The sequence below is a fragment of the Oncorhynchus mykiss genome, chromosome 22, assembly GCF_013265735.2.
Source record: "Oncorhynchus mykiss isolate Arlee chromosome 22, USDA_OmykA_1.1, whole genome shotgun sequence".
NCBI classification, from domain to species: domain Eukaryota; kingdom Metazoa; phylum Chordata; class Actinopteri; order Salmoniformes; family Salmonidae; genus Oncorhynchus; species Oncorhynchus mykiss.
Genome location: NC_048586.1, coordinates 14,665,390 through 14,689,159, shown reverse-complemented (window position 1 = coordinate 14,689,159; position 23,770 = coordinate 14,665,390). Strand labels below are relative to the sequence as shown.

At 41.1% G+C, this 23,770-nt stretch overlaps 1 protein-coding gene across 6 annotated transcripts; it reads right to left on the bottom strand.

Moving 5' to 3' along the window:
- Positions 1-1,048: 1,048 nt before the first annotated feature.
- On the bottom strand, positions 1,049-8,139 carry LOC110501446 (transcription factor Sp3). Of its 6 annotated transcripts, none has more exons than XM_021579014.2 (8): positions 7,936-8,135; positions 7,725-7,845; positions 7,511-7,602; positions 7,251-7,346; positions 5,483-6,692; positions 4,711-4,897; positions 4,158-4,354; positions 1,049-3,153 (listed from the first exon to the last, which is right to left on the bottom strand). In XM_021579014.2, exons 3-8 carry the CDS (start codon positions 7,571-7,573, stop codon positions 2,846-2,848), a joined length of 2,061 nt encoding a protein of 686 aa, XP_021434689.1. In that variant the 5' UTR covers positions 7,574-7,602; positions 7,725-7,845; positions 7,936-8,135; the 3' UTR covers positions 1,049-2,845. The 6 variants fall into 6 exon arrangements, with proteins under 6 accessions (XP_021434689.1, XP_021434691.1, XP_021434688.1 ...); XM_021579016.2 differs by having other exon boundaries at positions 7,251-7,337; XM_021579013.2 differs by lacking the exon at positions 7,725-7,845 and having other exon boundaries at positions 7,251-7,337; positions 7,936-8,136.
- Positions 8,140-23,770: the final 15,631 nt, after the last annotated feature.

Here is a 23,770-nt window from a genome sequence, read left to right as displayed (position 1 = left end):
TAAATTTGTGGAGCAATCTAAAATAATCATGTCGAGGCATGAGTTATAGAGTGACTGATTGTAACAATGCATACTCTGCTTTCAGAGTTAAATTAAAGTGAGCCTCTTAAAACCACTCATCTAAATTGAGAACAACACAGATGTTTGGGCAATAGCCTGCATTCTTGCAGGAAATATCTATTGCATTCAATAAAGCATTGTTAACATGTCTTATTTGTACGGACCTTTCAAACGCTTCTTTGCGACAAGGAGTGCTGCAAGGATTACTTGCATTTTGATAATATATTCTTAAACTTTCATAAATTTGTAGGCAAAAAATATAACATATACATCTAGCCTATTATAGAGTGATTTCTCACGAAACCCAGACAAGAAAATACTATGATTTGGGGGATTTTCACAAAATGTAATCCATAGAAAAGTCCTTTGAAGAAAGGATTTTGGACATATTTTGACATTTGTATCTAAAAGCCGGAGAAATAAGTAATACAAGTTGGCATATTTATTACATTTTGGCCTTACTCAGGACTCGTGTCCTGGGTTTTGTGAGGAATCACACTATTCTAAAGAGTTGAAGTCATCTACAGATCATGTTCGTCCTGAAACAGAAATTCATATACCCGGAAAGGCCTATTCATGAACATTAAATGAACCATGTTTTACCTCCTGTTGGCTTCAGTGGCTAGATGAGTGAAACCGCAGGGGGGTCTAGGAGGGTCAGAAGGTCAGTTTGTCTCCCCTCCTGCTCCTTTGGCTGCAGTGACATCTACTGGACTGGACAGCCAAACAGAGAGAGAGGTGCCAACACGCTAAGAAGTCCAATGACAATGTGCAGAAAAATCTATGAGAACTGACAACTCTTGTGGCACTACTCCAATAACATTATTTCACAAATACTGAATTTCTGGTTTCAATATGATTATGCCACTTGGATGCAGTGGTAATACCTGGACTACGACTGGAACGCATTTTTGACCAATCAGATTGCCGTTTCATAGTATAAGATATTATAATAATATAATAGTAGAATAATAACACGACAACTTACTAGCAGGTAATGTTTAGTCATTTTAGTATGAAATAATATGCTGTGCACAAAAAGTGGACCTTGTACAATTGTTTTGCGCTTTTTGAAAACAAAACAGAATAAAATATGTGAAATGAATACCAAATGTTACAAAATGTTCATAATGAACCAAGGATTTATAACATGACAAACATCCAGATTGAAACTTTCTGAGATTGTAAAAATGTCATGATCACTTCTAAATGTGAATCTGTGAGGTATAACAGTGTTTTGTTCATGACCACACAAGGTATAGTACATTTCAATTACATGACGGTGGGCTTAAAGCCACTGGGGGCCTTATGAGTTGAAAATATATTCCAGAACGTCACAACAAACAATCCCGGCAGCAGACACAATGCACACAATTCACGTTCTTCAATCTTACATTTCATAATCTGAATAAAAACCTAGATACGGAGATATATTACCACAGAAAAGGGACTCAAAACCCATTTCAATTAAAAGAAATAAGACAGAGACAGAAACATGTATACTAAACTGACAGTGCTGAAAGAGCATAACCAACACAGTTCCATGGGCAGTGTACGAAGAGTTTCATACAAAAAAGATCATTAACAAATTGCAGGTGAAGAGAACAGTGCTATTAAAAGAGTACCGACCTACACAGTGACACCATTTCATTTCTGTTTTAAGAGGACTGATTGATTGAGGCGCAGACACAGAATGCATCTTTTTACCTAACTATTACATAAAAGTAAGGGGGGGTTGTTGTCATTTAAAGACTGACACATTCAGTTCAAAGAGCATAGGTAACATGGCGACAGCATAATTCACCTTGGCTTTTGGTCCATGGAATAACACATCTCTACACAACACCCCATAGCAGCCCTAGCGACCACAGCGGAGGATTGTTCTACCGTGCAAACTGACAGCACTGCATGACCAAGTCACCCTGAGATTAGTCAAATTTGGCAATTTAACCCCTAAGCATGGCTTTTTTCTCTCTCATGTAAATGACTCATCTATTTTGTTTAAATTGAGAATCATTTAGAAATTATTTTTTCAAAAGAAACACATGAATATTACACTATACACATTTAAAAAAAACTTTTAAAGATGTTGGACCTTGAGATACCACAAAACCAGTTTACTATGCAAAGCCTAATATAGAAGAGCTGCAACACTCAAAACACTTGATTTGCAAGAAATGCATATTACATCAATTGTGGTTGTTGAATAGGAATTATACAGCATTTTAAATAGAAGATTGTTTCCTTTTTGCCACCTGCAAAATTATTCAGGATGCAACTGAGCGGGGGGGGGGGGGGACGCTGAGTTTTAGGCAAGCACAAATAACTAATCAAGAAGTACAAAAAAAATTAAGAACTGCATATGACAAAAAAAAGCTCAATTACATTACAACATTTACATGATGACACGTCTGGACGTAAGAAAGAACTTACTTCAGGAAAATAACAGGAGTCACACTCAATGTTAACTAAATGTTTTGCTTAAAGGAATCTGACAGACCTAATATCCAATCACTTCATTTCTGTACCAATATTTTTTATACACATTTAACTCAAACCTTGAAGTAATTAACAGTATCTTAAAAACCACACGCCGTTCCACCTTTTCAACTCCACAATATGATACAAAATAAGGCATTTTAGTGGGTATGTATTGGAACCACATTTAATGCTATCATTCTTCTTAAAAATATAATATATATTCATGTATGTATATATAAAAAATAAAAATAAAAACAAGCAGGGAACATTAGCGATGAAGAAGTTCATGAAGCGTTAATGAGTGTCACTGTGACTCGGCCATCGCTAAGACTTCTCCGGCTGCTACGGTGACTAGCTGCAGGGGGATCTCAGCGTTGGCCAGAATGTCCTGGGCGTTACTGGAGCCCTGCTGGATGTTGGTGAGGATGAGGGTGGTGCCGCCAGCCGTGATGATGCTGTCTGACGAACCCGCAGACTCCATGGAGGCCACCACCGCGCTGCTCACAGAGTTCATGACTCCTTTCTTGTTCAAGTGCGTTTTAATGTGCTTGGCCAGGTGGTCGCTCCGCATAAAGCGCTTGGAACACTCCGGGCAAACAAACTTCTTCTCCCCTGTCACAGAGAGACCAAACAAGGGTTAATAGTCGGACAGACCACACTGAACAAAAATATAAACGCAACATGTAAGGTTTTGGTCCCATGTTTCATGATCTGAAATAAAAGATTCCAACATTTTTCCATACGAACAAAAAGCTTATTTTGCTCAAATTTGTTTACGTCCCTGTTAGCGAGCCTTTCCCCTTTGCCAAGATAATCCATCCACCTGGCTGGTGTGGCATATCAAGAAGCTGATTAAACAGCATGATCATTACACTGGTGCACCTTGTGCTGGGGACAATAAAAGGCCATTATAATGTGCAGTTGTGTCACACAACACAATGCCACAGCTGTCTCAAGTTGGGGGAGCGGGCAATTGGCATGCTTACTGCTGGAATGTCCACCAGAGCTGTTGCCAGAGAATTTTATGTTAATTTCTCTACCTTAAGCCACCTTCAACGCTGTACGGCGTTGCGGGCGTGCGGTTTGTTGACGTCAATGTTAACATAGTGCCCCAAGGTGGCGGTGGGGTTATGGTACGGGCAGCCATAAGCTATGGACAACGAACACAATTGCATATAAAAATCAATGGCAATTTGAATGCACAGAGATACAGCAATGAGATCCTGAGGCCCATTGTCGTTCCATTCATCCGCCACCATCACCTCATGTTACAGAACGATAATGCACGGCCCCATGTTGCAAGGAAGTGTACACAATTTTTTTAAGGTATCTGTGACCAACAGATGCATATCTGTATTCCCAGTCATGTGAAATCTATAGATTAGGGCCTAATTTATTTATTTCAATTGATGGATTTTCTTATATGAACTGTAACTCAGTAAAAACTTTAAAATTGTTGCATGTTTGCATTTATATTTTTGTTCACTGTCTATCACTTCTAAAATACTACTATGAACTCATTATGTAATCTGTATTGTGGGACTAATGCTAATGTACTAAATTATATATTTCAAACGAAAAATGTAATGCAAATGTTGACGTGAGTGAGAGTGCACCTGTGTGTGTTCTCCGGTGTCTCTGCAGTTCGTCGCTACGCGTGAACCTCTTCCCACAGTACATCCAGCTGCAGACGAAGGGCCGCTCCCCTGAGTGCCAGCGCAGGTGCGCTCGCAGGTGGGATGTCTTCCCGTACACCTTCCCACAGCCCGGAATGTGACAGATGTGCTGCTTCTTCTTGCCCATATTGGATCCTCTGAGAACACATAAAAACACACTAATATATCAAAGAAACACATTCATATACTGTACTTATAGCTAAATAGACCTGAACTTGCTCTGGGGTTTATTTGGCCCTTGCGTGCCAATGCTGGTGACCGGGTCAACAATCAAGACTTTCAGGGGGCTAACGGAAGATGATTTTGAAAAATATTTTTTTTTTACAGTAGGACTGTGTTAGATTGAGGGGGAAAACATATTTATGTTTCCCATTCATACCCTTATAATTGAAACATCATTAGTAAAGGGAAGATTCCATCCAGTGATTTCTGACCACCATAAGCCACTCTAATCGTAGCCCATTAAAACAGAGTACAGTATGAACTCACTCACCTCCCTCCAGCCTCTTTGCAGTTGGGGCAGGTGCAGGCCACCCTTCGTAGCCTCTTGCCCCCCTCGTCGAGCTGGTCCTCCTCGTCCACTAGCCTGACCCGCAGGTGGGACAAGTCACTGGTGTTCAGAGTGGAGTCACTGCCCAGCTGCCAGTTCTCTGAGTCCGGCTCCTCCTTTATCTGGATATCTGGAGGGAGACCAATCAATCCACACATCAATATGACCACAAGCATTAACAATTGCATGCTAAATGGCCTGCAAAAGCTACAGCGAAAAGTGCTTCTTCGCTAAATGCTTTAAAAAAAGATTGTGACAGTTTGGCTATGAACAAATTCGAAACCCCTGTTCAAACTTGACAATGTGTGGATGGATAGCTTGAAGAAAAAAAACACTTGATAATTTACACTCCCTTTAAATCTTCAAATAAGTTATAATATGCTTGCATATCTCACAGATCTATGAAATAATCTTAATTACATGGTCAGACAATTGTTTAAAGACCTGCTAAGTTTAGTGTTCTATTGGTAAATGTGTGTACGTTTACAAGTTAGAAAATTATTTTCCTACAAAAACACAACGTGACAATAATCTTCAACAGCATAAATAATGCCTGTCGACTCAGGAGGCTCCTGTCAGGTGACTCGATACTGTAAATTGTGCTTCCTGCGGATTAGCTTTTTTTCCCAGAACCCCATGGTTTCCTACATACAACCAAGTGTTCTACACTATCATGGTGGGCATGTCTTATTGATGATGGAGGAGGAGACTGTACCTCCAGGGCTGTCGGTGTCCTCTGCCTGTTGGAAATGAATGCCTGTCTGGGCCAAAGAGTTAACAGTCACAGTCTGCAGGTTGGGGATCTGTTGCGCTCCTCCCTGGCCCAGAGACAGGGCCTGCAATGGGGCCAGGGTGATCTGCTGGGCTGGGTTGGTGGGCAGCTGGATGTTCTGCAGGTTCTGGACCCCCTGCACCTGAAAGGTCTGCCACTGGATCTGGCCTGAGGGAGTGACGGTCTGGGCCTGGATGATGAAGGTCCCTGGGTTGAAGAGCTGCACGTTCTGCCCCCCTCCTGCCTGCACCACCTGACCATCACTGGTCTGGACCGGCACTTGCTGCAGCTGGATGATGGACTGGCCTGAGGAGACCTGGATGTTCTGAACATGGTTCTGATGAATGTAGCCCTCCTGGAGACCAGAGGGATCTGTCTGCTCTGTGGCTTGGGTCAGAACACCCGGCTCATCTATGCTCTCAGGCAGCTGGGCCGAGGATGTTGGTAGATACATTTCTGAGTTAGCATTCGAGTCATTTACAGATAGAGTTTGCGAGAGCTGGTCAGCTGTCTTCTCCAAACTCTCAGAACTGTCTACAGGCTGACTGGTCATGATTAGCTGGCCATCAGAAGTGACCCCTGTTGCTATAGTCTGAGCACCAGAGAGGCCCAGAGAGTCCAAGTCCACACTGTTAATGGGGACAAAGGTGATGTTCCCTGGCAACCCCATAGGCACATTTGTGACAACCTGTCCCTGGTTGTTAAAGGTGGAGCTGCCGATAGAAACACCCTGGATCTGCTGGACATGACCAGTCTGTGATATGAGGTTTTGGTTGTTAGTAAGGATGTCTCCAGCCCCTGTCACACTTATAGTTTGAGTTCCGTCAGGCAAAATCTGGATCTGCCCTGTGGCATCTTGGCTCAGAGTGGCCCCCTCCACACAGGAGGTGGAGAAGCTTAGTTGCTGTCCATCAGCTGTCTGAATGTACTGAATGTTAGGCACTGCGTTGGCGGAGGCGTCGCTTCCTGATGTCACAAAGATCGGTTGGCTCTGAAGGTTCTGGAGAGGAAGAACATACTGTCCGTTTGATGTCATAATCCGCTGAGTCTGGATATGGACCGCGCCAGGTTCCTCGTTCACTGTTGTTGTGGGGGTCAAAACCTCCCATCTATCTGGGTTCCCTGTTAACTGGATGGATGTTAGGTTTGTAGTCTGTGGATGAAAAAAAATATTGTTTTGGTGAATAAAACAATTAATTAGCCTAGAAGATGCATCGTCAAGATGCAGATTGCAATGTTGTGATTATGTAATGTTAATGTTAGACATAGCAGTGAAATGTTGACTGCAAGCCAAATAGTTATTGTATTCAGAAATCTAGCCAGTTGGAAAAGACATGGCATTAACTGTTATTATTCAAGAAAATGTAAAATATATCATTTATACACTGAATGCATAAAAACCACAAACGCTATGAGTTTTGGTGCTGCTTGTTCACACGATTTAGCAACAAATGTGAAGACTGATTTAGAGGCGTTTCTTGACCAGATTCCATGTTTGTCTAGAGAAGGTGCATGAGAACCCTAATTTCTAGTGTGTGATCAAAATAGGAGCACACTGCATGAGTACCTTTTGGGAATATCTCATTCACAACAGCACTACAGCACTGAACTACAGCTCTGCCAACACCACTCGCGTTCTATTACAAAAAAATATAGATTCCTTTTTGGGTCGATTACATACATTCTAGCAGAGCCAGTGGTGGTGACTTACCACTACAGCGGCAGCACCGTTATCCCTCTCTGACGATGGCGACCCGATCTTGCTGCAGGTAGCTGCCAGCAGAGCAAGCGGTGATGGCTGAGTGTCCTACCCACAATGGGCGGGTTTAAAACGAAGAAAGTGGGTGGCCGTTAGTCCCGGAGCCACACAGGAAGTTCGACTTTTACTACAAATTTTAAAACGTGTGAACTTCACAAAGCACTTACTGAAACCCTGACCGAGAACTACAAGGGGCAATTTCTAAATAGTACCTGATCTCCTGTGCCACCGTCTTGCTGCAGAAACTCGCGTTGACAGCTGTCCAAGGCAGCCATTTCCTCTTGTTTCACTGGCTGCTCTGGGGCTACATGGCACGGAAAGAAGGAATCGGAGCAAAACAAGTTAAGTTCAATCTCCACACGGAAAAGGGCAGCACATTGGTTTGTAGTTATTCCACTAACGTTATACACTTCAAGCTGGACTGACCTTCGTTACATTTGCGGTGTGGAGTTGATGATCAAACTGAAGCCATTTAGCTACGAATCATACATAGCTTTGTGATAATTGTTGTTGCTAGCATGCAGGCTAACGTTTACTGTTGGCTAAACTGTTGAAAAAGATTAGCCAGTTAGTTAGCTAACATTAGCTTAGCTAAAGGGTGCACAGACATACCGATGTTAGATTGAATATTACATACCAGTCATTACGTGAATTATTTAAATTCGCAGAATCCCGGTATTATCACACGCCAAACATGATTACATTAATCGAAGGGAAGCTGAAAACGGTGATTCTAGTCAATTTTTTTCTATTTTGATTGACTGTGCGGAAAACGCAAAGGGTGGGGCCTGCAAGAGTCACGTACAGGAAATCCCGCCGTTCTTCTTAAACCCAATTGGCTACCGTCTTTTATTCTCTGTATTATCATTCACCAGTGTCCATGTCAGTCATTTTCTGACTAATTCCTTTCCTGTGTATTATTCTTTCAACAAGGATAATGTGGTGCCAGGAGTTATGATGATGGCCATTGTTAATCGTTCATGTATTGAAGCCTTCTGCAGCCACAGTGGATTTTAAACATATTCTCAATTGCTTTCACTTAACTTCAATTAAGATAACTTATACTGCGCTAAAGTAGATCATTAAAACAGACTAAAGTCTAACTATTAGCCCATTAATCTGTCATTGCTTGGCGATTTCAGAGGCAGGTCGACCCTTTCTTTTTCAGGATAAGATGTGATGCATTTGTAGCTAGATACTTCCCTTGTGTTGGCAGCTGAATAAAATACATTGTACAGTACCAGTCAAAAGTTTGGACACAGCTACTTATTCAAGGGTTTTTCTTTATTTGTAATATTTTCTACATTGTAGAATAATAGTGAATACATCAACTATGAAATAACACATGGAATCATGTAGTAACCAACATATTTTAAATGTGAGATTCTTCAAAGTAGCCACTCTGCCTTTGACAGCTTTGCACACGCGTGGCATTCTCTCAACCAGTTTCACCTGGAATTCTCTTCAACAGTCTTGAAGGAGTTCCCACATGCTGAGCAATTGTTGGCTGCTTTTCCTCCACTCTGCAGTTCAACTCATCCCAAATCATCTCATTTGGATGGAGGTTGGGTGATTGTGGAGGCCAGGTCATCTGATGCAGCACATCACTCTCCTTGGTCAAATAGCCCTTACACAGCCTGGAGGTGTGTTTTGGGTCATTGTCCTGTTGAAAAACAAATGATAGTCCCACTAAGTGCAAACAGATGGGATAGCATATTGCTGCAGAATGCCATGTAGCCATGCTGGTTAAGTGTGCCTTGAATTCTAAATAATTCACACAGTGTCACCAGCAAAACACCATCACACAACCTCCAGCTTGCTTCACGGTGAGAACCACACATGCGGCGATAATCTGTTCACCTACTCTGCATCTCACACAGACACGACGGTTGGAACCAAAAATCTCAAATTTAGACCCATCAGACCAAAGGACAGATTTCCACCGGTTAATGTCCATTACTCGTGTTTCTTGGCCCAAGCAAGTCTCTTCTTCTTATTGGTGTCATTTACTGGTGTTTTATTTCTCTGCAGCAGAGGTAACTCTGGGTCTTCCTTTCCTGTGGCGGTCCTCATGAGAGCTAGTTCCATCATAGAGGTTGATGATTTTTACGACTTCACTTGAAGAAACTTTTAAAGTTCTTGAAGTTTTCCGGATTGACTGACCTTCATCATTACTTTAAGACATGGACTGTCGTTTCTCTTTTCTTATTTGAGCTGTTCTTGCCATAATATAAACTTGGTATTTTACCAAATAGGGCCATCTTCTGTATACCACCCCTACCTTGTCACAACACAACTGATTGGCTCAAATGCATTAAGAATGAAAGAAATTCTGCAAATGTACTTTTAACAAGGCACACCTGTTAATTGAAATGCATTCCAGGTGACTACCTCATGAAGCTGGTTGAGAGAATGCCAAGTGTGTGTGAAGCTGTCATCAAGTCAAAGGGTGACTATTTGAAGAATCTCAAATATATCAAATATATTTTCATTTGTTTAATGCTTTTTTGGTTACTACATGACTCCATATGTGTTATTTCATAGTTTTGATGTCTTCGCTATTATTCTACAATATAGAAAATAGTAAAAAATAAAGAAACCCTTGAATGAGTAGGTGACTGGTACTGTATATGTCAATTGTTCATCAGTTATGTTTGGACAGTCTGACAGTGGTTGTGATTATGTTAAAAGGAGCACCAAAAGTAAAACAAACATAATTTTACACTGTTATACTCTATGTACATGTTATATTTTTCTTTCTCTAATGAATAAATTGCTCATTTATATAATGGTATATGGCTGTGGTATTTTATTTTCATATTGAATGTTGATTTTGGAATTCTCATGCACCAAAGATACATTTTACCATACTTGCCATCATTCCTACGGAAAGGTAATTTCTGCTTTAATTTCAGCTTTTTTTTCTATCATTGAAGTTAGCACAGAGGTCCTTGAAAAAGACTGGTAGGCATTAGGCAAGGGTACACTAGATAAACTATAGATGTCCAGTTAATTGACAGTGCTTTCCTGTATGAGTTATATAACCTGTATCAAATTTTCTCGTTAACAATACAGAACAAAAATATAAACGCCACATGCCACAATAACGATTTTAGTGAGTTACAGTGCATATAAGGAAATCAGTCAATTGAAATAAATAAATTAGGCTCTAATCTATGGATTTCACATGACTGGGCAGGTTGGGCCTGTGAGGGCATAGACCCACCCACTTGGGAGCCAGACCCACCCACTGAGGAGCTAGGCCCAGCCAATCAGCATGAGTTTTTCCCCACAAAAGAGCTTAATACAGACATAAATACTATTCAGTTTCATCAGCTGTTTGGGTGGCTGGTCACAGACGATCCAGCAGGTGAAGAAACCGGATGTGGAGGTCCTGGGCTGTTGTGGTAACACGTGGTCTGCGGTTGTGCGGCCGGTTGGACGTATTGCCAAATTCTCTAAAACGATGTTGGAGGCAGCTTATGGTAAATAAATGAACAATAAATTCTCTGGCAACAGCTCTGGTGGATATTCCTGCAGTAAGCATGCCAATTGCACGCTCCTTCAAAACCTGAGACATCTGTGGCATTGTGTGACAAAACTGCACATTTTAGAGAGGCCTTTTATTGTCCCCTTTTATGCCACACCTATCAGGTGGATGGATTATCTTGGCAAAGGAGAAATACTAACAGGGATGTAAACAAATATGTGCACAGAATTTGAGAGAAATAAGCTTTGGTGTGTATATGGAGCATTTCTGGGATCTTTCATTTTAGCTCATGAAACATGGGACCAACCCTTTACATGTTGCGTTTATATCTTTGTTCAGTATATCTTGTACATAGAATGCTATATTAGCAAGATTTAATTGAAATGGAATATAATTATGTTGTACTGTCTTTCCTCTGTCTATGATGCAAGGCCCTCACCTCTTCTCCATTATTTGCGGTATGTCAGTTCCTCACAGAGTGTGACCAGAGTGGGGCCATTTCTCTCAACCTTCAATTCCAACTTGGCCCATTACAGCAGACTACAAAAGCACTTTCCTGGCACTCAGGAGCTCACGCCTGTGAATGGTGGATATTTCCAATCACTCTGCTGTCAATCCATGTGTCAGGTAAACATAGGTCTACGGAAACAGCCTTTAGAAATTCTTGCAGCTATGTCTGTCTAACCCAAGAAAAGTTATCAGCGATTTCAACAAAGACCTCCACGTTAAAAGGAAAAGTCGAATATACAGTACATCCTAATAAGAGCATACATCGAATACAACATCCTAGAGGTCATAGTGCACCAGACAGGTAATTGCTAGAAGATTTGTCCAAGTGTTTGTCCAAGTGTTTGTTTGTTTGCAACTGCACCTATGATAAGGAACATTATATTGTATTGGTTTTATTGACTGGTCCTATATCCAACATTCACCTGCTGAGAATGCAATGGGCAGACTAACAGACTTTTCATAGCAATTACCCTGTGGAAGTTTTGATAGAATGCGGTTTATATTATAACACCAAACTTGAGGTGAATTTGAACAGCATCACATCTTTCATTAATAACTGTATTTCAGCACTGCCATAGATTGCATAATCTGTAACAACAATAGCTAACAAAGGGTTAGAAGTGCAAACGAGATAAGCACAAGGTTAAACGACGCTGGATAAGATTAATCACGTTAATTAAAGCAGTCAACCCCTGTAAAATCTGTCATTGTCCAGAATTCAGCAAATCAATGAGGCAGAGCATGTACTTGGTCAGCCAGGGTGAAAAGAACAAAACACACAGACCATTCGCCTGACCATGTGACAGCTGTGAAAGTGTCATATTAACATTTGTGTCCCTGAGGGCCAGTCCATGAGAGAGGTGACCCCATGGGGAGAAAGTGCCATGCTAGAGACCTTGTGGGACACTAAATGGGACCTCAAAGGGAAAATTGAAAATGGTGCAGGTGGGAGAAGTATGGATAGAATACCAAATGGAAGTGGATGACAACTTTGAGAAAGGCACCAATACGGACACAGAAACAATATACTGGATTTCTATAGGGCACTTGGGCTCAGCTTTATTACACAAGCAAGAGCTCTAAAGTATAGGTAGATAGCCACTTATCTACTGTACTGTAGCAGGCTTGACCTTTTATGAAAGTCACTTCCTGATCTTCATCTACGCTCACTGGAACCCAGTTTAATATATATAGGGCAAACGACACAGGTCTGTGATGTGCCTTATTTCTTTTAACAACATGAGAAAGGGCTACTGTATATTCTGGAGTGATGCACCTTTGGAAAAAAAGATTCACATTTCCTTCCATTTTGTGTACAATGTTACTTCATACTTTCTGCAAGAAAATCATATTCAAATGAATTCCATCCCTCTGTCAGATCTGCCTGTGACCTTAGGGTCTATCAATAAACAAGCAGATTTCAGTTTGGTGAAAGTAAAGGAATGCTAGATCTGTCAATATCTTGTAGCAAGCCATTGACACTCCCACGTGCTTTCTTAAAAATGTGTACATTTGTTCTGCCTGAAGGTGACAGGAGTAAATCAAATTTAAGTTATGCTCTTCCTGTTGTAACAACTTTCAATCGAATGCTATTGTGCACGGGCTTTGTACTGTGCACGAATGCTACTGTGCACGGGCTCTGTACATTTTCTCAATAACAGGTTATGGTCAACCTACTTGGGGGATAAATGTCAATGTGTGTCTTATTCAAGTCATTAATTTCATCTGATTTTTACTCCTTCTAGTCTGAAGTGCAGAATAACCTGGACGGGTACATCATTTGGATGTTTGAAGATGATCTTTTTTGTGTGTTTAGTGAAGTATTTTTTTTTGTCATTCCAAAACAGACACTGGGATCCCCTCAAGAGCCATTGAATGCAATAATTCTTCAGTATCCCTTGAATTTCCCAACATGTATCCCTTGTGTGTGCATTGTTTGTACTCAACATGTCAAAGTTATTTGTGCTAATTTATCATCCCGTTAAATGCTTTGTAATGTCTCAAGTTCTTTTGGGGCTAAAGCTGAGCTATTGTGATTTACAATAGCAGGCTTTGGTGTTTCATGACAGCACTTTTTAAAGCGGTCTTTCTACTCTCTGACGTTCTTGGTTTGGGGCCATTGTGGTTAGCCTCTGGGCGGAATGACACCGCTTGATTGATGATTCTGACAGAAAATGTGCACCAATAAACAGAGGGCCCCACCAGCTACTAATCACTGATAATATCCCTAGATCCAACTACTGTGTTTCAATCTGTAAATGAATTGAATTCGAAATAGACTTTAGTAAACATAACGACTTTCAAAACGTTGCATATGAATATCAATGTCGTGCGAGATACAATAACACCATTGCAGTGTGATATACAGCATGAAAATGGAAAGCATTTTACAGTAAAGCAAGCAGAGAATTCACTGTAACGTTGAAGCTGTTCACCAATAAAGTATAGTTATTAAATTAGACTGCTTGAGTTAAGTAGCTTCTGCTAATGGAAACTTTTTAACAAGACATGATACACACAGATTTTTTATTTGATTGATAAGGATCCCCATCGCCAATGGTGACAGCTAGTCTTACTGGGGCCCGACGTAACGAAAAACACATTACAGACAAAAAAAGACTAGAATTGACATACATTTAAAAACATTAACATGTGGTGTTTGTATCTATCATGTCAGTACAGGCACACAACAAGTAGGTCACATGGGGGAGAGGTGTTGTGCCGTGAGGTGTACCTTTATTTGTTTGTTGTTCACTTGCGCATTATGAGATGGAAGGGAGTCCCATGCACTCATGGCTCTGTAAAATACTGTATGTTTCCTTGAATTTGTTCTGGACCTGGGAACTGTGAAAAGACCCCTGGTGGCATGTCTGGTGGGGTAAATGTGTGGGTCAGTGCTGTGTGTAAGTTGACTATGCAAACAATTTGGAATTTCCAATACGTTAATGTTTCTTATAAAAACAAGAAGTGAGGCAGTCAGTCTCTCCTCAACTCTCAGCCAAGAGAGACTGGCATGCATAGTATTACTATTAGCCCTTTGATTACAATGAAAAGCAAGACGTGTCACTATTCTGGGCCAGATGCAGCCTAACTAGGTCTTTCTTTGTAACACTTGACGATAGGACTGGACAATAATCAAGATGAGATAAAACTAGAGCCTGCAGGACTTGCATTGTGGAGTGTGGTGTCAAAAAAGCAGAGCATCTCTTTATTACGGACAGACCTCTCCCCATCTTCACAACCATTGAATCTAAACGTTTTGACCATGACAGATTACAATCTAAGGTAACACCAAGTAATTTAGTCCCCTCAACTTGTTCAACAGCCACACCATTCATTGCCAAATTCAGCTGAGGTCTAGAACTTAGTGAATGGTATGTACCAAATACAATGCTATTAGTTTTAGAGATGTTCAGGACCAGTTTATTACTGGCCACCCATTCCAAAACAGACTGCAACTCTTTGTTAAGGGTTTCAGTGACTTCATCAGCTGTGGTTGCTGATGCGTATATGGTTGAATCATCAGCGTACACTTTGACACACATGCTTTGTTTAATGCCAATTGCAGGTCATTTGTAAAAATAGAAAAGCGTAGAGGGCCTAGAGAGCTGCCCTGCAATACACCACACTTGACATGTTTGACATTAGAGAAGCTTCCATTAAAGACAACCATTTGAGTTCTATTAGATAGATAACTCTGAATCCACAATATTCACATGGGTTGAAAAGCCATAACACAACAGTTGAAGTCAGAAGTTTACATACACTTAGGTTGGAGTCATTAAAACTCGTTTTCAACCACTCCACACATTTCTTGTTAACAAACTATAGTTTTGGCAAGTCGGTTAGACCATCTACTCAGTGCCTCTTTGTTTGACATCATGGGAAAATGAAAAGAAATCAGCCAAGATCTCAGAAAAACATTGTAGACCTCCACAAGTCTGGTTCATCCTTGGGAGCAATTTCCAAATGCCTGAAGGCACCACCTTCATCTGTGCAAACAATAGTACGCAAGTATAAACACCATGGGCCCACGCAGCCGTCATATCGCTCAGAAAGGAGACGCCTTCTGTCTCCTATAGATGAACGTACTTTGGTGCGAAAAGTGCAAATCCATCCCAGAACAACAGCAGAGCAAAGGAAACAGGCACAAAAGTATCTATATGCACAGTAAAACGAGCCCTATAGCGACATAACCTGAAAGGCCACTCAGCAAGGAAGAAGCCACTGCTCCAAAACCACCATAAAAAAAGCCAGACTACGGTTTGCAACAGCACATGGGGACAAAGATCGTACTTTTTAGAGAAATGTCCTCTGGTCTGATGAAACAAAAATAGAACTGTTTGGCCATAATGACCATCGTTATATTTGGAGGAAAAAGGGGCAGGCTTGCAAGCCGAAGAACATCATCCCAACCGTGAAGCACGGGGGTGGCAGCATCATGTTGTGGGGGTGCTTTGCTGTAGGTGGAACTGGTGCACTTCACAAAATAGATGGCATCATGAGGTAGGAAAATTATGTGGATATACAGTATTTCAGCAACATCTCAAGACATCAGTCGGGAAGTTAAAGCTTGGTCGCAAATGGGTCTTCCAAATGGACAATGACCCCAAGCATACTTCCAACGTTGTGGCAAAATGGCTTAAGGACAACAAAGTCAAGGTATTGGAGTAGCTCCACAAAGCCCTGACCTCAATCCTATAGAAAATGTCTGGGCAGAACTAAAAAGGTGTGTGTGAGCAAGGCCTACAAACCTGACTCAGTTACACCAACTCTGTCAGGAGGAATGGGCCAAAATTCACCCAACTTATTGTGGGAAGCTTGTGGAAGACTACCCAAAACATTTGACCCAAGTTAAGCAATTTAAAGGCAATGCTACCAAATACTAATTGAGTGTATGTAAACTTCTCACCCACTGGGAATGTGATGAAAGAAATAAAAGCTGAAATAAATCATACTCTCTACTATTATTCTGACATTTCACATTCTTAAAATAAAGTGGTGATCCTAACTGACCTAAAACAGGGCATTTTTACTAGGATTAAATGTCAGTAATTGTGAAAAACTGAGTTTAAATGTATTTGGCTAAGGTCTATGTAAACTTCCGACTTCAACTGTACATTTTCTCAATAACAGGTTATGGTCAATAATATCAAAGGCTACACTGAAATCTAACAGTACAGCTCCCACAATTTTCTTATTATCAATTTCTTTCAACCAATCATCAGTCATTTGTGACAGTGCAGTACATGTTGAATTCCCTTCTCTATAAGCATGCCGCAAGTCTGTTGTTAATTTGTTTACAGAAAAAAAACATTGTATTTGGTCAAACACCATTTTTTTCCAACAGTTTGCTAAGAGCTGGCAGCAAGCTGATAGGTCTGCTATTAGAACCAGTAAAGGCCGCTTTACCACTCTTGGGTTGCGGAATGACGTTGGCTTCCCCCCAGGCCTGAGGACAAAGACTTTCCCCTAGGCTAAGATTAAATATATGACAGATTGGAGTGGCTATAGAGTCAGCTACCATCCTCAATAGCTTTCCATTTAAATGATCAATGACAGGTTTATCACTATAGATCCATCACAATCATTTTTCCACCTCTCCCACACTAACTTTACAAATTCAAATGTACAATACTTTCGTTTCATTATTAGTTTTTAAATGCATGAGTACGATGGCTCACTGTTCATTGTTGGCATTTCCTGCCTAACTTTGCCCACTTTGACATTACAATTAACATTAAAATAATTGGTAACATCAAATGGTTTTGTGACGAATAAGCCATCTGATTCGATGACAGATGGAGTTGAATTTGTCTTTCTGGATAGAATTTAAAGTCCTCCAAAGTTTTTTTTCCCTCATAATTCTGTATATAATTAATATTGGCTTCATAATACAGTTTCTATCTTCTTTATGTAGAGTTTAGTCACATCCTATCTCAATTTTCAGTAAGTCAGCCAGTCAGATGTGCAGCCGTTAGCCTCTCCTTTTGCCCCATCTCTTTCAACCATACAGTTTTTCAATTCCTCACGAATCCATGGAGCCTTAACAGTTCTAAAAGTTTCTTAACAGGTGCATGTTTATCAATAATTGGAAGAAGCAATTTCATAAATTCATCAAGTGCAGCGTTTGGATGCTCCTTATTAATCACATCAGACCAACAAATATTTTTAACATCATCCACATAAGAGCCAAATCTTTTTTATGATCTCTGAGGCCCAGCTTTTGGAACTTTGGCTATCCTGGATATGGCCACTATATTGTGATCACTGCATCCAATGGGTAGAACAAAGTTCTACAGTATTAGTAAAAATGTGATCAATACATGTGGATGATCTTGTTCCTGTAGTGTTTGTAAACACAGTGGTAGGTTGATTAATAACCTGAACCAGATCACAGGCACTGGTTACAGTGAGAAGCTTCCTCTTGAGTGGACAGCTTGATGAAAACCAGTCAATCTTCAGGTCCCCAAAAAAGTAGACCTATCTATTAGAGGTCGACCGATAATGATTTTTCAACGCTGATACCGATTATTGGAGGACCAAAAAAAGACGATACCGATTAATTGGACGATTTTTTATTTATTTATTTGTAATAATGACAATTGCAACAATACTGAATGAACACTTTTATTTTAACTTAATATAATACATCAATAAAATCAATTTAGCCTCAAATAAATAATGAAACATGTTCAATTTGGTTTAAATAATGCAAAAACAAAGTGTTGGAGAAGAAAGTAAAAGTGCAATATGTGCCATGTAAGAAAGCTAACGTTTAAGTTCCTTGCTCAGAACATGAGAACATATGAAAGCTGGTGGTTCCTTTTAACATGAGTCTTCAATATTCCCAGGTAAGACGTTTTAGGTTGTAGTTATTATAGGAATTGTAGGACTATTTCTCTCTATACCATTTATATTTCATTAACCTTTGACTATTGGATGTTCTTATAGGCACTTTAGTATTGCCAGTGTAACAGTATAGCTTCCGTCCCTCTCCTCGCTCCTACCTGGGCTCGAACTAGGAATGCATTGAAAACAGCCACCCTCGAAGCAGCGTTACCCATGCAGAGCAAGGGGAACAACTACTCCAAGTCTCAGAGCGAGTGACGTTTGAAACGCTATTGGCGCGTACCCCGCTAACTAGCTAGCCATTTCACACCGGTTACAACAGTCTAATCTCGGGAGTTGATAGGCTTGAAGTCATAAACAGCTGCTGGCAAATGCACGAAAGTGCTGTTTGAATGAATGCTTACGAGCCTGCAGCTGCCAACTGTCGCTCAGTCAGACTGCTCAATCAAATCATAGACCTAGTTATAACATAATAACACACAGAAATACGAGCCTTAGGTCATTAATATGGTCGAATCCGGAAACTATCATCTCGAAAACAAGACGTTTATTCTTTCAGTGAAATACGGAACCGTTCCGTATTTTATCAAACGGTTGGCAACCATGTCTAAATATTCCTGTTACATTGCACAACCTTCAATGTTATTTCATAATTACGTAAAATTCTGGCAAATTAGGCGGCCCAAAGTGTTGCATATACACTGACTGCGTGCAATGAACGCAAGAGAAGTGACACAATTTCACCTGGTTAATATTGCCTGCTAACCTGGATTTCTTTTAGCTAAATATGCAGGTTTAAATATATATACTTCTTAAGAAAGGCATTGATGTTTACGGTTAGGTACACATTTGAGCAACGATACGCACCGCATCGATTACATGCAACGCAGGACACGCTAGATAAACTAGTAATATCATCAACCATGTGTAGTTAACTAGTGATTATGATTGATTGATTGATTGTTTTTTATAAGATAAGTTTAATGCTAGCTAGCAACTTACCTTGGCTTACTGCATTCGCGTAACAGGCAGTCTCCTCGTGGAGTGCAATGTAATCAGGTGGTTAGAGCGTTGGACAAGTTAACTGTAAGTTTGCAAGATTGAATCCCCCCAGCTGACAAGGTAAAACTCTGTCATTCTGCCCCTGAATGAGGCAGTTAACCCACCGTTCCTAGGCCATCATTGAAAATAAGAATGTGTTCTTAACTGACTTGCCGAGTTAAATAAAGATGAAATAAAGGTGTCAAAAAAAATAAAAAATTTAATTGGCCAAATCGGTGTCCAAAAATACAGATTTCTGATTGTTATAAAAACTTGAAATCGGCCCCAATTAATCGGCCATTCAGATTAATCGGTCGACCTCTAACACAAACGACGTCTACTATGTATTTACATCACATACTCTATGCTATCAAGAATTTCACACATATTATGTAGATACTGATTGTTAGCACTTGGTGGCCAATAGCAACACCCCAAAAGAAAACGATTTAGCTGTGCCAAGTGAACCTGCAACCACAACACTTCAATAACACTTAACATAAGATCTTCTCTAAGCATTACAGGGACATGGCTCTAAATATACGTATATAGCAACACTTCCGCTATAAGGATTTCTGTATCTTCTATAGATGTTATATCCTTGTATTGCTACTGCTGTATCATCAAATAAAGGATCTCAGTGAGTCTCAGAAATCGCGAAAATAAACTCAGCAACGAAATAAACGTTCTCTCACTGTCAACTGCGTTTAAATTTCAGCACAATTAACATGTGTAAATATTTGTATGAACATAACATGATTCAACAACTGAGACATAAACTGAACAAGTTCCATAGACATGTGACTAACAGAAATTGAATAATGTGTCCATGAACAAAGGGTTGTCAAAATCAAAAGTAACAGTCAGTATCTGGCGTGGCCACCAGCTGCATTAATTACTGCAGTGTATCTCCTCCTCATGGACTGCACCAGATTTTCCAGTTCTTGCTCTGAGATGTTACCCCACTCTTCCACCAAGGCACCTGCAAGTTCCCAGACATTTCTGGGGGGAATGGCCCTAGCCCTCACCCTCCGATCCAACAGGTCCCAGACGTACTCAATGGGATTGAGATCCGGGCTCTTCACTGGCCATGGCAGAACACTGACATTCCTACAGGTAATCAAGCACAGAACGAGCTGTATGGCTGGTGGAATTGTCATGCTGGAAGGTCATGTCAGGATGAGTCTGCAGGAAGGGTACCACATGAGGGAGAAGAATGTCTTCCCTGTAACGGACAGTGTTGAAATTTCCAGCAATGACAACAAGCTCAGTCCGATGATGCTGTGACACACCATCCCAGACCATGACGGACCATCCACCTCCAAATCGATCCTGCTCCAGAGTACAGACTTCGGTGTAACGCTCATTCCTTCGACGATAAACGCAAATCCGACCATCACCCCTGGTGAGACAAAATCGCGACTCATCAGTGAAGAGCACTTTTTGCCAGTCCTGTCTGGTCCAGCGACGATGGGTTGTGCCCATAGGCAACATTTTTGCCGGTGATGTCTGGTGAGGACCTGCCTTACAACAGGCCTACAAGCCCTCAGTCCAGCCTCTCTCAGCCTATTTCGGACAGTCTGAGCACTGATGGAGGGATTGTGCGTTCCTGGTGTAACTTGGGCAGTTGTTGTTGCCATCCTGTACCTGTCCCGCAGGTGTGATGCTCAGATGTACTTATCCTGTGCAGGTGTTGTTACACGTGGTCTGCCACTGCGAGGACGATCAACTGTCCGTCCTGTCTCCCTGTAGCGCTGTCTTAGACATCTCACAGTACGGACATTGCAATTTATTGCCCTGGCCACATCTGCAGTCCTCATGCCTCCTTGCAGCATGCCTAAGGCACGCTCACGCAGATGAGCAGGGACCCTGGGCATCTTTCTTTTGGTGTTTTTCAGAGTCAGTAGAAAGGCCTCTTTTGTGTGCTAAGTTTTCATAACTGTGACCTTAATAGCCTACCGTCTGTAAGCTGTTAGTGTTCTAATGACCGTTCCACAGGTGCATGTTTATTAATTGTTTATGGTTCATTGAACAAGCATGTGAAACAGTGTTTAAACCCTTTACAATGAAGATCTGTGAAGTTATTTGGATTATTATTATTATTATTATTATTTGGACAGGGTCCTGAAAAGGGGACATTTCTTTTTTTTGCTGAATTTCTGAATGTTATCTGATGTTAGCAAGTTATTGATATCCATTAACCTTATTTCTAAGGGTTGAGTTTTTCCACATTTTGTTACATTGCATCCTTATTCTAAAATGGATTAAATACAAAAATGCCTTCATCAATCTACACACAATACCCCATAATGACAAAGCAAAAACAGGGTTTAAGACGTTTTTGCAAATGTTAAAAATGAAAAAGAAACGTCAATACCTAGTTTACATAAGTATTCAGAACATTCGCTATGAGCTCAGGTGCATCCTGTTTCCATTGATCATCCTTGAGATGTTTCTACAACTTGATTGGAGTCCACCTGTGATAAATTCAATTGATTGGACATGATTTGGAAAGGCACACACCTGACTATACAGGGTCACACTGTTGAGAGTGTGTGTCAGTGCAAAAACCAAGCCATGAGGTCGAAGGAATTGTCCGTAGAGCTCCGAGACAGGATTGGGTCGAGGCACAGATCTGGGGAAGGGTACTAAAACAATTCTTAAGGTCCCCAAGAACACAGTGGCCTCTATAATTCTTAAATGGAAGAAGTTTGGAACCACCAAGACTCTTCCTGGAGCTAGCCGCCTGGCAAACTGAGCAATCGGGGGAGAAGGGCCTTGGTCAGGGAGGTGACCAAGAACCCGATGGTCACTCTGACAGAGCTCCAGAGTTCCTCTGGAGAATCTTCCAGAAGGACAACCATCTCTGCAGCACTCCAACAATCAGGCCATTAAGGTAGGGTGGTCAGACGGAAGCCAATCTAGTAAAAGGCACATGACAGCCCACTTGGAGTTTGCCAAAAGGCAACTAAGGACTCTCAGACCATGAGAAACAAGATTCTCTGAATCTGCCTGAATGCCAAGCGTCACGCCTGCAGGAAACCTGGCACCATCCCTATGGTGAAGCATGGTGGTGGCAGCATCATGCTGTGGGGATGTATTTCAGTGGGAGGGACTGGGAGACTAGTCAGGTTCTAGGGAAAGATGAACGGATTCAAGTACAAGAGCGCTCAGAACCTCAGACTGGGGCAAAGGTTCACCTTCCAACAGGACAACAACACGAAGCACATAGCCAAGACAACACAGGAATGGCTTCGGCACAAGTCTCTGAATGTCCTTGAGTGGCCCAGCCAGAGCCTGGACTTGAACCCGATCGAACATCTCTGGAGAGACCTGAAAACAGTAGTGTTGCAACACTCCCCATCCAACCTGACAGCTTGAGAGGATCTGCAGAGAAGAATGGGAGAAACTTCCCAAATACAGGTGTGCCAAGCTTGTAGCATCATACCCAAGAAGACTCGAGGCTGTAATCACTGTCAAAGGTGCTTCAACAAAGTACTGATTAAAGGGTCTGAATAATGTAAATGTGATTTTTCCGTTATTTATTTTTAATACATTTGCAAACATTTCAAAAATCCTGGTTTTGCTTTGTCATTATGAGGTATTGTGTGTAGATGAGGAAAACAAATGATTTAATCCATTGTAGAATAAGGCTGTAACATAACAAAATGTGTAAAAAGTCAAGGGGTCTGAATACTTTCGGAATGAACTGTACATTAATATGTGCTATTTTCAGCACTTTCCTTGTAGCTTATCAGAGATATACATAATAAGGAAAAGACCAAACAAAGCAAGAGAAAAATAAATACATTCAGAAGTTCATTGATCTGTGTGTGTGTGTGTGTGTGTGTGTGTGTGCGCGCCAGAGGGTTGAAGCTACGAACCCATAGGCTTGGCTCTCTCATTCCTTCCAGACTTTTGGGAGGGAGGGTAGACAATGAGCCTGTCATAGCAGATGTAAGCTAGAACTGCTAACATGTCTTTGAACCTCAGGAACTTGAACACTATAGGCCTGGGCCTGTTACCTGGGCCGGTGGTTGGTTTTCCAGTCCTGTGGGCGCACTCCACCTCCGTCTTCCTGTGGTCCATCTTCAGTTTCTCAGTTATCATTTCCCTCACTTTGTCAGACTCCGTTCAGGCCTCGTGGGGATTTTGCAATTCCGTCCACAACAATGTTGTTCCACCTTGGTTGTACCTCGAGATAATCTGATTGCTCTCATTGTTATCATGAATTCACATACAGAACTGATGTCTTCTCTCAATGACTTACAGATTGCTGTCATCTTGTCGTTCTCATGTTCAAACTCAGCGAGCTGACCTTGGGAGAACTGTTCTTCAGGTCCTAGACCTCTCTGGTCAGGTCGTCTATTATTTTATTAGTTGACTCCACTAGTATTTGGACACAACACTTGAAGCAATTTTTGTTGTTGTTGTAGCAACTGCAAATGGCAAACATACACAATCCATGCCTCAATTTTCCCAAGGCTTTAAAAATCCTTCTAAAAAACCTGTCTCCCCCTTAACCGACACTGATTGAAGTGGATTTAACAAGTGACATCAATAAGGGATCGTCGCTTGA